Source organism: Amphibalanus amphitrite, unplaced genomic scaffold, assembly GCF_019059575.1.
Source record: "Amphibalanus amphitrite isolate SeventyFive unplaced genomic scaffold, NRLGWU_Aamphi_draft 001103F_arrow, whole genome shotgun sequence".
Classification (NCBI taxonomy): Eukaryota; Metazoa; Arthropoda; class Thecostraca; order Balanomorpha; family Balanidae; genus Amphibalanus; species Amphibalanus amphitrite.
This window is the reverse complement of record NW_024882597.1, coordinates 77,024-92,672: the sequence shown is the minus strand read 5'-3', so window position 1 is coordinate 92,672 and position 15,649 is coordinate 77,024. Positions and strand designations below refer to the sequence as shown.

The 15,649-nt window shown below is 48.8% G+C and overlaps 1 protein-coding gene across 2 annotated transcripts in view; it reads left to right on the top strand.

Moving 5' to 3' along the window:
• Positions 1-14,521, top strand: part of LOC122370150 (cholesterol 7-desaturase nvd-like) — a 38,521-nt gene extending 24,000 nt beyond the window's left edge. Inside the window, exons 1-8 of one of the 2 annotated variants that reach the window (XM_043345513.1) lie at positions 4,506-4,573; positions 4,796-4,990; positions 6,425-6,617; positions 8,595-8,786; positions 9,036-9,217; positions 9,793-10,026; positions 10,366-10,545; positions 13,207-14,521. In XM_043345513.1, the coding sequence (XP_043201448.1) occupies positions 4,796-4,990; positions 6,425-6,617; positions 8,595-8,786; positions 9,036-9,217; positions 9,793-10,026; positions 10,366-10,545; positions 13,207-13,368 (1,338 nt within the window). In that variant the 5' untranslated portion in view covers positions 4,506-4,573 and the 3' untranslated portion in view covers positions 13,369-14,521. Of the gene's footprint in view, positions 1-4,505; positions 4,574-4,795; positions 4,991-6,424; positions 6,618-8,594; positions 8,787-9,035; positions 9,218-9,792; positions 10,027-10,365; positions 10,546-13,206 lie in introns of those variants that run through there. The other variant, XM_043345512.1, reaches the window with a different exon arrangement.
• Positions 14,522-15,649: the final 1,128 nt, after the last annotated feature.

Sequence of the window (15,649 nt, the reverse complement as noted above, 5' to 3'; positions counted from 1 at the left end):
GAAAAATGACTGAAATACTTTCAAACGTACGCATTGAGCGCTATTGACTGCTTTTTACCGCGTCTTTCTAGCCCTCTTAGTTTCTGAGTTAGAGGTGGGTGGTAACATATGCCCCCCCCCCCCCCACTATGCGAAGTTGGCTGAGACCGCCACTGGGGCGCGGGTTAAAAGATATGTGTTGAAACATCTACTATTTTTTTATATTTTGTTTATCATATTTTTCTTCAGTGCCAGCCTGGCACTGCCAGGGGTGGTTTGAGATAGGTAGTAATAGTGTAATATCAACGCTTGCACTCAGTGAAGCTTAGGCACTGTCTCCTCAGCTTATTTCAAGGGTAATAATCTTCGTTACCCACAGTTGAAAATGAACCTGCTGACCTTCGTGCAGTAAATCACTGAAACATGTACTCGCACCTTAAACTATCATTATGCCTTACTGTGAGTTTACTTGAAGTTGCAACATACACCATTTTAGTAAATGTGCACTATCTGTTGCAGATGTGGAAAGAGTTCGGTAGACTGACAGGCTGGGAAGGAGATGTCAAAGCCGACTGCGCACAGCGTCTCCGAGACGTGTTGGACCGCGTGAAGTTGGAGACCGGCTGTGGAGGTGAGTTCATTCTACACGTTTCTCAAAGCGATAAGGTACTGACTGCTGAATGTTGAAAAATATTTTTTGCGGAGCGCAAGCTAAGTCAGTGCATTTCCCTTGCAGATGATACTGTGTCAGCTCTGCTGTCGCTGCTGGGTGAGGACGACGCGGTGTTCCCAACAAACATGGAGGCGTGGCCTTGTATTGTGGGCGAGAACCTGTGTGTGGAAAAAAACGGAGGTCGTGAAGACGAACGTGCTAAGCAGCCAGGACAAACTGCTCCTGTGGGGAATCGTTTTCTCCGTCCTGTCACAGACAATGACATTCACGGCATGCCAGTGTACGGCCACCCTCATGAACGTTCATGTGCTGAGGGCGGATGAGATAGGCTCCATGCCAAAGAGGCTCCGAGCTGCCTGGAGTAGGCTGACTGCTCCAACTAAGTAGGTGACAAAAAGATGACGTTCAGTTGAGTTCATGAGCCTGCTTTCCTGTTCATTGTGACTTGTGAGTTAGGGCTCCAGGCGGCGCGGAGTCTCTTTACCATAGTGCTTTGGTTATCATACCAAGATTGTTTAGAAAAAAAAACAGAGTCCGGTGACCACCCGTGCACTTGAGAAAGCGCCACTCACAGTTGCCGCAATTTTTGTTAATAACATTTGTTTATTGCTCGTCTCGGACGCTACAAAATAAATTGTCTTTATTTAAGGAATGCTTTGCTTTGTATGGGGTCTATGGCAAGCGACAGTATACGCATATGGACTTGTCACATATGTTCACACAGACGCATGCACACGTATAAGTATATATATATATATATATATATATATATATATATATATATATATATATATATATATATATATATATATATATATATATATATATATATATATATATATATATATACATTATTAATTCATCGAGATGCAGCTACACCAAACACCGGTGTATCTCCTTCACAACACCGGAAGGGGGTGTACCCAATTGGCTGCTAACACCACACATTGGTGTAAAGGTATTTGTTTTGTACCCGTAAAGAAGGTGCAAATTAATGGTGTAGCACCTTTTTATGGTGTAAAGACGTGGTGTAGCACCAAAAACTGGTGTACTTACAGTGATTTAACACCATACGCCAGTGTATATGCCTGGTGTTACACCAGGATTCAGTGTATGCTTACACCAAAACTTGGTGTTGAAACTACACCGGTGCAGGTGCTCAAAAACGGTGGGGTGTAAACATTTCCTAAAAAGGTGTAAACACCAGGAGCGGGTGTGAATTTATTTTCAGTGCAGTGCATCACCAGGGTATATAGCTACCATCCAAAGCGAGCCACAGCAGCCGGTTCTCCACCACCCCACATTATCCGTGGCGGTGCCTCCGCCGGTGTGGTCGGCAGAACAGCTCGGCAGGTGGTCGGCCCTTGCTCCTTCTGTGTCCATCTCATTCGGACGACCTTCCATTATATTCTATGCCGACCCCGAAGTGATGCAACTTATTGTGCTGCTGTTGCTAGCTGAGGACTGATGAAACGTTCAGAATTCATCCTCAGCAACTCAGAGCAGCTCGTGCAGCGGGATTGTCTGCCTAGCCTAGCAACAAGGAGTTAAAGGCTTTGATTTACCTAAATGGAAGCAATCTGAGTGAAGTGGTGAGGTTCACGTGGAAGTGCAATAATAAACCCATCGAACCACGAGACGCGCTATACATATGTAGATTGCGTCTGCAATAGTTAAAGATAACGTTTACTGGGCTTCTTCAAAATAACTTTTAAAGGTATCTGAGGCACTTGAAGTCAATAAATTCTCCAGCAGGACGGCGCAGTCAATGGCCCTTTAACTTCGACATAATTCAGCTACCAAAATAAACATGAAGCACTTCTCTGTTTTTCTCCTCTTCGGGAAGAGTTCTACCATGCCCCGTCATAAGATCTTCGGGAAGAGTTCTACCATGCCACGTCGTATTACTCTTCGGGAAGAGCTCTACCATGCCCCGTCATATTACTCTCCGGGAAGAGTTCTACCATGCCCCGTCATATTACTCTTCGGGAAGAGTTCTATCATGCCCCGTCGTATTACTCTTCGGGAAGAGTTCTACCATGTCCGGTGTCCCTCTTCGCTGTAGCGCGACAATAAACGCATTCAAAAACACATTGGCTCACAATTTTACTGGTTATTCTTTTTTAGTTTGTATGTTTGGTAGACCAGGTAAACATGCCGTGTTATCACTACCTGTGATCACCTTCTGACATATCTGTCCCGTCTGAAATTTCACCTTTCTTTTCGATTGACATTGTCAAGGTCAGCCCACACCATATACCGTGTTTTATCAAATCCGGTCTTTTCAACGGCGCATGTATTTTGCCAGCTAATAACCTCAACCGTCTTTTCTTTGCGGTATTCTTCCACATATGTTATAACGAGTGACAAGCATACGCGAGCTTTTATGAAATAACAAGTTTAGATTAACAATAAGTAATAACCGTTCATAAACACTATCATTCTTTACACGCCGTTTTTCTCCTGCTAAAGCCTCGCCTTTAGAAAATGTGATGGGTAGGGTAAGGTGCCTAATTAGCGACCCTTTCCTCTTTGCGATCTACCTCTCTACAGAAAACCTGGCAAGAGAAATCGGGGTGAAAATCATGCCAAAAGGCCTGCCATACTTCGGTTATCAAACTAAATTATTTTCCGGTTGTCGATTCTGGTGGGACGTTCTAGGAGAGTTTAGATAAAAATGACCAGTTTCTTATCCAAAACGTATGTATTTGAACCCTACCTGCTGAAAAGCGATGCACAATAAGATGATGCACCATTTTTTATTCTGAATCAATCCTCTTTCAATTGATTGCCGTTTTCCCGTAGTGAATCGCTTAACTGTGCACTGCATGGTGGTCAAAAATGTATCGCAACCCATATTTCCTATTTGCGCCCGACATGGTCGCAAATAGCTTGATAAGGGAAAGAACGGGGAAAAGAGAGAAATGAAAATGTGGTGTTGCTGAAGCTTGCGATGTGTGTCGGGTGATACCAACTGTCGTCACCGACTGCAGGGGTGCCGAATCCAGGGCGGGTCCCGAATATCATACGAGATAGCCCGCAAAATTTGGGTTTTTGCCTTTTGTTCGCCTTTGGTGCATCACGTGATCAGTTTTCATCTTCATAAAGGTGTTGGATAAACGCTCCTGTTCCAGTGATTGAGTGCTTTGGGTATGGGTTGCATTTTGGATCATATTTCAACTTTTAGGGCGTCGCATTTTTACCATTTTTATTATGGGAAAACCCATAGATCTATTAGCGACCCTCCCCGGTCGCTAATCAGGACGAGTTCCCTATTTGCGTTTTTTTTTTGCAATGGCTTGCTAAAATGCTCACTACAAATAAATTAGTGGATATTGGGAGAGAAAATGAATATATTTTAATAGAAAATGAACGATCTATCCGAAAATCAAGCCAGTAATACAGTAGCACCCAGAGCGTCAGCAGTGATGGTTCAAATTAAGGGGGTCGCTAATTAGGCATCTTAGCCTAATTGTGGAAAAAGGCTCGACTAGCTTCATTACATTGATATTTAAAACCCCCGGAATGTGAAGTCATTCAAGAAAAATTGAAATATATAGGTACACAATTAATTGACTTAGATATGGATATAGTTACTATGCGGGGACGCCTCGTTTGTCCATCATTGCAGAGTTTGCTAACAGATCTGAAGAACAGCTCACCAGCGAAACGATCAGCTCGATACTGCTAGCAAGTCGTGCCCCTGTGCCCACGCACCGTTCCGGCGTCTGAGACCGGTCTGCGGCCCGCCCGGTCACGTGACCGGTCCCGTGGCCGCCGGCGGCGCCCGCGGCGGTTCGTCTCTGGCAGAGCTGCGACAGACACGCGTACAAATAGTGACACTGTGCGTGAGGCGGTGAGCACGGCAGTACAGTGTGTGCGCGGGTCCCGGTGGGGGAGCGGCTCTCGGACACGGGCTAGGTAATGTCTAACGGAGCGACGGAATGACCCAGAGGTGATTGTTTCTGCATTATTTCAGAAACTTAATCAGAAAAAAAGACTTTGTCTTTAATCCATCAGGAGCTGATAGCTCATTGCCAGTCAGGCTCAAGAAGTAGCTCCACCATGGAGCTTTATAGCTATTTCCTTATGTGTCCGACGCACATTATTTCTGACACCTCTTCTCCTCTGCCTATATTTCAGATGGCTTTCCTCATGCGCGAGGCGGCGTGCTGGGCGGTGCTGGCGCTAATGTCAGCGCGCCTGCTGGTCAGTCCAGAGCAGCTCAGCACTCAGGAGCTGCTGGTCGCAGCCAGCTACGGCGCTGGCCTGCTGGTCGTCGGGTGGCTGCTGTGGTACGCCGTCACCCTGTACTGCGTGCCCTACAACCGAGTCAAGGTGAGTGCCAAATGGTTACACAGGAAAGAAGCTGTACCGACTGCTGCGCCTTGTTCGTACGTTGTACTGCATCTCATGTCACACACTGTGACGGGTGCTTGCTTTAATGAATTATTGAATAGTAGACCAGAGAGAGTCCAGTGAGAGATCGCAAATGATTCAGTGGAGTCTATACCACGATAAGGATGAAAATGCATGTCCATACGGCCCATACGGGAATGCTAATGTTCCCGAAATATGCGTCCCAAAACATACCAGCACCACTTTCCGTTATCTTGTAAAAGTATTAGATGCTATAAGTGTGAACATGACATTTTCAGTACTGGCAAAGTCCATATTTGACGTCTCTGGCTCCTGGCTTTCTCTGCACCACCTGGTCTAACGGCGTTCCGTGTAGCAGCGGCGTGGTCTGGACCCGTTCGGGGCAGCGCGGCTGCAGCTCGCGGTTCGCTCGGTCCGCCCAGCCCCCCACCCCGTCTACCCTATCCCGCCGGCGGCCGGACGTCGGGGCCAAACTGCTCGTCGGTCCTCTGCGAGGGCTGGTCGGCTCGTGACTTATCTGCACATGTGCCGATGCTCCGCGCCGGCCGGCGGCAAGGCCAGCCCGTGTGCGCCGCCGGCCGGCAGGGGAGCAGGGCGGCCGGCAGGACGGCCGGCGCCGGCGAGCCGTCCTCCGTGCCGGCTCAGGGTCGGCCGGCTGGCCCGGCGCAGACGACCACCGCCCACGAGGGCCGCCCCACCACCAGCAGGAACTCCGGACACTCGTCCTCACTCTGCAGACCTCTGGCTTCCAGGAGCCCCTCCGTAGGACCCTGTCCGCACACCACTCAAGGCGTTCTGCTGTACCCATTTATGGGGGTGATTCGCTTCTATCGATATCATGGTTGCCGGAGTTATTAGCCTGGGAAAGGCCATGTAGTCGGAACGGAATGCTTTACTGAGGCGGCAGCACAAAACCTCCGTGTCCTCGGGCACGGCATGACCTTGGACCTGGTGCTCTGTGAATGTAAACAATATATGGCAGCACCGTTCGAGTGTGTTTCTGGAATTACAAGTATGTTTCAGTGAACAAATGCATGTCAGCAGAAGATCTTGTTGCACAGGTTCTGGGATGCCCCATTGCTCGGGAAGTTCTGGGTAGGTATCTGGTAGATTTCCTGTTCATTGAGTGACTGTTAAGGTCACATTGTCCTTACCGTTAACAATATTCATGTTATCCTACGCAATAGCAACTGGTTGTTAGTTCGTAGCTACTGACCGGTACATAAACGTTCCACTTAACTGTTTCATGACCAATAAGTCATGACACATCTTTACTGAGGTGGCCACATTGAACTAAGCTCGACTCGTCTTCCATTTCATTCAGCAACGATTGCGTGAGCAAATGAAATCCTAGCCATGTCTAACGCACGTTCCTCGGTCCCTGCGCGGCAGGCGGCGGAGGACTTTGGTCCGATCCGAGACGACTCTACTAAGAACCTGGGCAGCCGGCGGTGCGCGGCGGTGAACGAGGTGCGCCGCCGACAGAAGGAGGCCGCCATGCCGCCGCCGTACCCGAACGCCTGGTTCGCGGCGCTGGAGAGCAGGGAGCTGCGGCCCGGCCAGGTGCGCCCGCTCGACATCCTCGGTGAGTGGTGGACGTCTCCCGAGGTCCACAGATCCCTCCTCCACCGACCTCACCGGACATCTAACGACTTACCGCAGGCTCTTGGGCTCCTGCATGATGGGGCTTGGGCAGGTTCTTCAGCAGGGTCGCTTGGGTGCAGTGTGATTTTGTTATAATCTGACCAGGGCCCCCCACAACAATGATCCAGTATCGATATTTTTCTACGATAAAGCGCTGTTAGCTTGAATTAGTATTGACTGCAAACACATCAAATGCAGCAAGTGCAGACCTCACGAAGATCACAAATTTTGCATTTCCTGTTCAACATACTCCTTGACGCACAATCTCACTCGACATACTTCTACGTAGTGCAATCGGTGTGAACGGCTAAGCTGAACTGTTATGATCTCAAATGTTTGCTGGCTAGCTTAATCGAACTGAGCTGAATAACTAATCGGTGCGGAATATTCAGTGCAGTGGTCAGGATTTTCTCCGCCTCTTTATTGGCCTAGAAAGTGGCAATAATTCCGCATTTGCATGCAAACAAGAAATAATGTAAAAACACGACGGCTATATTTAGCTCATCTCCTTCCAGGCTTCACGCAACCGGTCGACCCGGTTAAACTCGTTAATGGAACCGGAGTAACTTGAAATATTTAGCGAAGATTTTTGGGGATTTAATCAGGACTACTTGTTGCACTCGTTCAAAACTGACTCTCAGACATCAGTTGCCAAGTGGCATCAACTTGTCGCCGACGTATTCCATCCATCCACCCATCCATTCATCCATCAAAACACACACATGGCGATATATTTATGCATTTGTCCTATGGTCAAATATCTGCATAATATCGTCACGTGCTGGGGGGACACAAGCGGAACCGGAAGAATCTGTGCCATGCCACCGGTATGGGGATGGGTGGAGAGTGGAGGGGAGTTTGTTTCCAGCCGGTAGCCAGCGGCGCCGATCGCTGCGTATATGTGGCGCTCCTGCAGGGTGTCCGGGTGGGGTGGCAGCCGGTGACCCACTCTTGGGACCTCCACGGCAAGGTCAAGAAGAGCCACCAGGGCCAATGTCAGACGCCGCCGCCGCCGGCCGGAGGGTGGAGCGGCCGCCGAGCCGTCGAGCCGTACGCTCCGCTGGGGTGCCGGACAGTAAATGTCGGACGAGTGATGTAATAGAAATGTGCGGTCGGACCGGCGGGCGCAGGGGAGGCCGGATAGGGCTGGTTGTGGATTAAGTGCCGCGGTAAAGGACGCGGGGGAGAGCTGCTGATCGGAGGCGGGGCGATGGTTGGCGAGGGGCGACACTCGACAGAGCTGCTGCTAGGGCGGCAGATAGCTGCTGGTGGCAGATAGAGGGATGGTGATGGGATTGCAGAGAGACCAGATCCTGGTTACAGGTGGAAGGCTGGGGATAGCAGACGGAGAGGTCAAGTCCTGGTGACAAGCGGCTGGTGATGGGTATGGGACTGGTGAGGCTGGAGATGACAGACACACGGTTTAGCATAGGTAGGCAAAGAGCTGCTGGTGGCTGTTACTGGGGAGCTACTGACTGGACGGTGAGGAGCTTCTGCTGGCTGGGTGGGGAGTTTTCACTGGGATAGCGCTCAGCGTGTGTCCTGTATACCCGGATGGGTCGGCGGGCGGCGCTCACTCCCTCCCCTCGCTCCCCTCCTCTTCCTGCTGCTGCCGCTCTGCAGAGGAGGGTCGGACTCGGCTCCTTTCTGAGAGACGACGGCCGCCGGCCGTGGCCAGAACCGGCGACTCGGCCAGGTCCCGGCGGCCGCGTCGCGCACCCTATCGCGCCGCAATCACTGCCCGAGGTGCGCGCCGACAGACAGACAGACAGACAGACAGACAGACAGACAGGCACACGGACAGACAAACGGAGAGACAGACCAAGACAGTCTGAAACAGACTGAGATAGTTTGTGAAACTGACTAAAACAGACTGAAACAGACGGCCGCCTGACGTCGCGACTGTCGGTGCCGGCAGGTCAGCATCTGGTCCTGTTCCGGACCCGGGCCGGAGAGGCGCGCGTGCTGGACGGAATCTGCCCCCACCTGGGCGCCGACCTGGCGCAGGGCGCCGTCCGCGGCGAGGACATCGAGTGTCCGTTCCACAAGTGGCTCTTCAACGGCCAGACTGGCCAGGTCGAGTGCGTGCCGTACACCAAACAGAGCAAAAGTGAGTTGGGGTGCTAATTTTATCGATAGCATTTGAACGTTATTCCTAGATTGAGGTGACTAATAATCATGGCAATGAAGTGAATATTTATTACGGTAAGCTCATCAGTAGGTACTTGGATGTCACCAGTGGCTATATTTGAAACCTTATATGAGCACAAAATTACAAATCGATAAACACATACAACCAAGTTGCAACAGCTTGCGTTTCTAGTGGCGTGACTGTTGGTCTGTCGTTCGTTTGTGGCAGGTAGTCTGAAGCACTTCTCGGTGACCTCGTGGCCCGTGTTCGAGGCGAACGGTGTAATTCACGTGTGGCACCACGCCGAGGGCGAGCCGCCCAGCTGGTACCCGCCCACCTACGAGCAGATCGCCTCGGGGCACTACCGGTACCGCGGCCGCACCGAGCACCTCGTGGCCGCGCACATTCAGGTGAGATGAGGGAACATGCGCTGGGAGAGAACCACACATTTTGATGAGAAGCGTGTGCACTCAATTGTGAGAGGCGCCCACAAATATGGTACAGCCGCCCACCCACATCCATGTGGGCTAGTTTAATCTTGTCAACCGCGATGGTGTCACGATTATGTAAGTAAATACGATTATGTATTTGCGATTATGTAAACTACAATGTTAGTATATGTCATGTGATAAAAGGCCTCCTGCGACATTCACCGTTCTCTCGACGCGAGCTTGTTAAGATGACACTAGCGGTGGCACCGCACACATCAGTTTGCCTCCTTTTTCAGCGACACTTTTTAGCCGTAGCCGTCGCTGGTCACAGCTGAAGGTCAGGAAGGACAGACTACGACGTCACTCTGTTGACCCATGGTTTGGACTCTCTGACCTCGCATTAAGTCGCACTTACCGTCGTACTCGACTGGACAGTCCGCCGAGTGCGGTCGTTCTGAGCTGACCTGTGATCTGTGACCTGTGACTTGTGACCTGTGACCTGTAACGTGCAGCTGACTTACAGCTGACGTGTGATCCCGCGTCTTTGCCGACAGGACCTGCCGGAGAATGGTGCCGACCCGGCCCATCTGGCCGCCATCCACGAGAAAATATTCGCCGACGGTAATGACCTGGAGGAGCGCTCCCGGTGGGGCTGGATCCGGCACAACTGGACGGCCAGCTGGCAGCCGGACGCCGAGCACCGGCACCAGGCCTTCGTGCACATGCAGATGACGTTCGTGCTGCTGGGAAAGCTGCACTTCTACCACAACGACATCACCGTGCGGCAGGTCAGCGCCGAGAGGGTGGTTACGTAACTGTGGCGAAGTTTGCATTCCGAGCCGTCACATGTCCGATCAGTGTTTGTAAATCACGTGAGCGAGTCGATGATGCAGTCGATTAGATAACAGGGTTACAGGGAAGTATCAGCAATGTAGTTTAAAAGCCACAAGCCACCCTATTCATGGCAATGGCTGTTATTCACCATGATGTTTTATGAATAATGTTTTAGCAGTGCATAACAGAAATAAACGAGTAGATATTGCGTAAAAGTGGTTCCCTAAAGCTTGCTTCCATTCATTCTGAAGCATCACTACAGTGATCCTGTTTTTCTGCCGTATCATTTACAGGTTGGACCGGGCCTGGTGTACATCAACTTCAAGTCGCCGCTGGGCAGCGGGGTGATCCAGCAGCTGGTGACTCCGGTGGGTGACCTGCGCCAAAAGGTCATCCACACCATCCACTGGGATCGCTCCTACGGCCTCGGACCGCTCATCGCCAAATTCTACCTGATGGTCGAGGCAAACCAGGTACGTACGCTTCCGAATGTTTTATCACTGTTAGGGTGATAAAATATTCATTTTTGCAAAACAATCCCAGAAGGTGTATGAATACACGAGTTTTCCAAAGAATGCAATGGTTTTAGGCCTGGGGAATGAATTTAAAAGAATTCGTATTATTCTCTCTTAAATGGTTTGAGTTTTATTATAACACTTCCTTATTTCACCTAGAACACCACCATAACAAACGCGATAGTTGATTTCGTAACAGCAGATGTGTCCAGTTTACACCATAACCCTCGCGGGCCCGGGGGGGGGCGTTTTTCGCCCCCCCTGGCGAATATTTGCGATAGCTCCCGAACGCTTAGGGATAGGAAAGCGAAACTTTCAGTACCTTTTCTCCCATCAATTTGACATCTTCTGAAGTAAAAAATTTGGACCTAGCCCCCTTGATGACGTCACAAGGTCCATTTTTCTAGACCCCTGCACGGCAAACTTCGGCGTCACAGACGCAAACTTCAAATAGCTGCCAAAAATAAAGTTTTAGAGATAAAGACAAATTACGAGCACGGTTGTGTATCGTTTGACCTAGAGAAAAATAGAAAAATAGTTTTGGTGACCTGAGGTCAGAGGTCAGGTCAACGACCCCGAAATGTGGTTTTAGTTTTTCGCAAATAACTTCGACAAAAACGGTCCTAGAGCTACGGCAGTGGTACCATCGCATTCGCCTTGTCAAGCCGCGTCGAATGATATATATTTTGTTCGGAAAAGGTCAAGTTTTATGTTGACCTCATGTGACCTCGAATGACCTCTGGTTGACCTTGACACATGAAAGGTCGTTTATGATGGATTTGTACCCGCTGATCACGAATCTGGCATCTATTTTCCTCTAAGCCTTCATTTAGAGCTTCCGGATGGCAAAATTGTCTTATTTATTATTACTAACTTGAATTAGTGAAATAGCCTCTAGCAGGGATACTCTTCAGTGACCTTGACCTTTGAGCAGCCTTGTATCGTAAGAGGAACCACAAATAGGGAACTGATAAGCCTCAAAACATTTTAAAACATCTTGAAAGTTAGCACGCAAGATGTGCGAAAAAGTGCCAAGTTTGAGGTCAATTTTGAGCGTGACCTTGACCTTGACCTTTAATTTTGAGCACATTTTCGGAATCCTCAGATTCTCTTCTTTCGTTTGACACCCAATTTTGCCGGTTTGATGCCGCCTGCCGTCCTCTAGAAGGCTTACTTTGAGATCACTACACATGTGCCGGCTTTTGCCTTTGACCTTGACCTCTGACCTTGAAAATTGACCTGAGGTCAAAAATTTTAGGTGCTTTAGAATCGTCTCGTAAGGACCTTTCGTTTGGTATCGCTTTTGTTTCCGTAGCTCCCTTATTTACGGAACTAGACAGGGGGGGCGAAAAACGCCCCCCCCGGGCTGCGGTGGTTGGGATTACCCCCCGGGCCCGGCCGGGATAATGATGATAAGAGAGGCATTTTCAATGCAAGTTTAGTATATGGTAGCGTGTTGTTTGTCGCTCAGACAGTATTTCGAGGTCTCTCATATGGCTATGGCCGGCTGCGTTCGGCGCGGCGGCCCGGCGCGGTTGGCGCTGCACTACGGCCGCGCCGCCGCCAGCCGCAGCAGCCGCCTGCACGCTCCGCGATACTGCGCCGCTTAACTCGGGGACTTGAACGGGCCGTGCGTCACTAGCACCGCCGCCTTCCACCATGTGCAAAATTCGCTGATTCGGCGGCACTGCTGCATTCCAAACAGAAACGGAAATTCCCGGTGGTAACAGACATCTGGACACTTCCAGATCATCGTGGTAACTTTGAGAGGAGCGTCTTCTGCAGGGATGAGTTATTGTCGCTCGAGACGCATTACATAACGCGGCAGTTATGTAACGAAGGATGGGGGATCTGTCGCCCGTGTTTCTATATGGAGGGATATCTTATCTGCCGCTTCTTTCCTGGTTTTGAATGGAACTTTCGGAATTAAATCAGACTCTTATTTCGATAGCTTTGAATGAATTCTTTTGGCATGACCAATAGCTATATATTGTCATTCATGAACCCAAAAGAATTAATTATAAAATATACATGTTTATCCTACTACTTGGAATTTTTCGCGAGCTAGTCGAAAGCAGCAAGCGAATGCTCACACCAGTCATTTACTTGCATGATGCTTCTTTAAGCATAATGCATTATTGCTAGTTTATAATGTTTGTGAGATATAAATAATGTGTAACTCACCAGACATAGTTCGATTCTACATTGCAGGGACGCTGCTTTGAAGCTCCTACCTCTAATGCTGTTTTCAAGTAACGTCTATTCTAGACTAGTCTCCGTTTGAAGTTGGACGTCAGTTTTATTTCGTCTGCATTTCATTCAATGGAAGCAAGTGCATCTCATAAATGTGAAGCTTAGATTGCATACGAGTGTATGGTAACGGTGAATGTCAACAAGCATGCTTTCAATTAGCATTAGGGCTAGCAAAGTAAAAATAAAAGTATTGATATCATCTGCTTTAGACAAGCTTTCTGCTCTGTTACCACTTACTCCAAGTAATTGCATATTTAAAGATTTTTGAAGAAAGCCGATATAAATTCATAAGGCTATAAATATCTTAGGCTCCCTTTCGGACGAACTACAGGTAGTTTGATGGCTGGTCTGTGCTCTGTACCGCAGTTTGAGCGCGACGTGCGCATCTGGAACAACAAGGACCACCTGCCGCAGCCGGGCCTGGTGCGTGAGGACGCCACCATCCTCAAGTACCGGCGCTGGTTCTCCCAGTTCTACTCGGAGAGCTCACGCCGCCCGCTGCGGCCGGTCGACGCTCTGGAGCTGTAGGGCGGCTCACCCAGCCCCCAGGCCGTTCGACAGACGCTGCGGCACTGCCTGCGCGCCTCTGAACTGTGCGACTGCTGCCGGGGCCAGGCGCTGGAGGGTGGCATTTAGTTGTGTGTTGAACAGGCGCTGTCGCGACTCGCCTGTGTCCCGCTGACGGAGCGGGGTGGTCAGGCGCGGGGTTTAGCAGGGTGTGTGTCTGCTGTACGGAACATAGCCGTCGCCGGCGGCCCGGTAGAGGCTGGTCATGACATCACTGTCCAACTAAAACCGTTGCACTGAAAGTGAGCGTGGATTGTGGTTAGATGCTTAAGTTGTTCAGCTTAGGGTTTTCCAGGAATAACCACATGCACGATCCCGTGGCATTGAGCTCCCCGTATAGCGGCGCTCACTTTACCTGTGCAGGTGCAAAGGCTGTTTCTCAGTTTCCGTGCTGATCTTCGTAGATCGATGTGGTCAGTGATTGAGGTAGTCGTGTGGTCGCGCTATTAGTCAGGTGGTTATAAAACAGCACCAATGGCAAAATGCTTACCTTCTAAGAATCACTTCCCGCTTTATATAGAAAAGAATGCATGTATGGCTACAAGTTAGCTCATGCTAATTATCACAATGGGTAGGGAGGCGTGGTGAGATGGCGCTATAACAATTACCTTCCAATAAGGCCAGACTTCCGATGTGTGTGTGTGTGTGTGTTTTTTTTACCTGATGCTATCGTACAATTAAAGATGCGCAGTTCTTACATTGATTTTAGCATGAACTAACTTAGCAGTAGATATCCATAGCTCAACTTTTGCAATAGAATGCTTTTGTAGGAGGCAATTCTTCTTGTGAGGTACCCTGTGTAATTATGTTACATGACATTGAACGTGGACCAAATGTTAACAGGGTGTACCTACTATATTTTCCGAACTTTTATATGACCACCCGACACCCGATCGTGGACTTTTCTCGAGCCCTGATGAATCAACACATCCATTGTCCTGCAACACTTCGTACGTTGCCAGACGTTATTTTAGCAATAGAGATCTTATATGTGTTACTTTACATGTATGTGTATATAAAATCTCTATGATTTAAGCGCTATGTGTTACATCATCTTCATTGTGTGAACCGTCGGTTTGAATGTGTCAAGGCTTATAATACATAACAAAGCCTTGATCTGTTTTTCTTTGTAGCTGTTGTAAATGTATATGCGGTGGCATGACATGCTCGGGAATATCAATTACAACAGACAAGAAGAACACCAGAATGAATTTCATTGATTATTACACGAGTTCCAGTGGTGGCGGAACACCTTCAATTAAGGGGGGGGGGGGGCACTGCCGACTATTGGTCCCATTCTTTCCATGCAACGCCCATAGGGCTAATGTTAAAATGCCAAAAGCAAAGGGGGCACGGTGCCCCGGTGCCCCCCCCCCCCCCGTTCCGCCGCCTATGACGAGTTCGACGCTCTGCCCGTACCCCAGCATATGGTCCGCCCGACTTCTGCTTCATCCTGCTTATCCCCATTTCTTACCCCTACCCATCCCTCTCCTTCCTGATCTTCTGCCCTACACCTACCACTACTCCTACCACTACTCGGGCTGCACTTCTACTCCTATATTCACTCCTACATCTACTCTCATCTTATAGTTTGTATACAAATAAACGAATCTCATGGCTGCGTTGAATAAAAAAAGTAGCAAACTATAATTGGTGTGGCATTGTTATGAGGAAGAGGTTATTTCAGACTACTGACACTTCGAAAACGCAGGCATTTTAAGCATTGCTATAATGCACAGTCGATATTATGGAGAGACAAGTATAGAGAGGCATGTATTGTACCTTATATTTTATGTGACATGACTATCAAATAAACAAATCTATCGAAACACGTTTGTAGAGCGCGTCAACGCGCAATATCTGTTCAGGCCTAGGCCGTCAACTTTTTTTTTAATTTTATCCGTACGAATGCTCGTTTCCTGTGCATCAGATGCATCTTGCCTTTCAAAACGATGCAAGCTATTAAACATTATCTACCTGATTCTGATGGCTTTCTACAGTATGTGCAAGCTGCAATGATCTAACATTTGCGTTCATATGTGTATGGCAATGAACAATAGCAGCCTGTAAGGTTGCATGAAACACACATTATGAATGCCAAAATATTTGCATTTTGCAAAGATATTTGCAAAGATAGATATTTTATTTGCAAAGATAGTATTTGTTCGCGGTAGTATCAAATTAAACAACAAAGAGCAATCGTGTGCAAAAAAAAAAACATTAGAAGCAGCTACTTCACCAT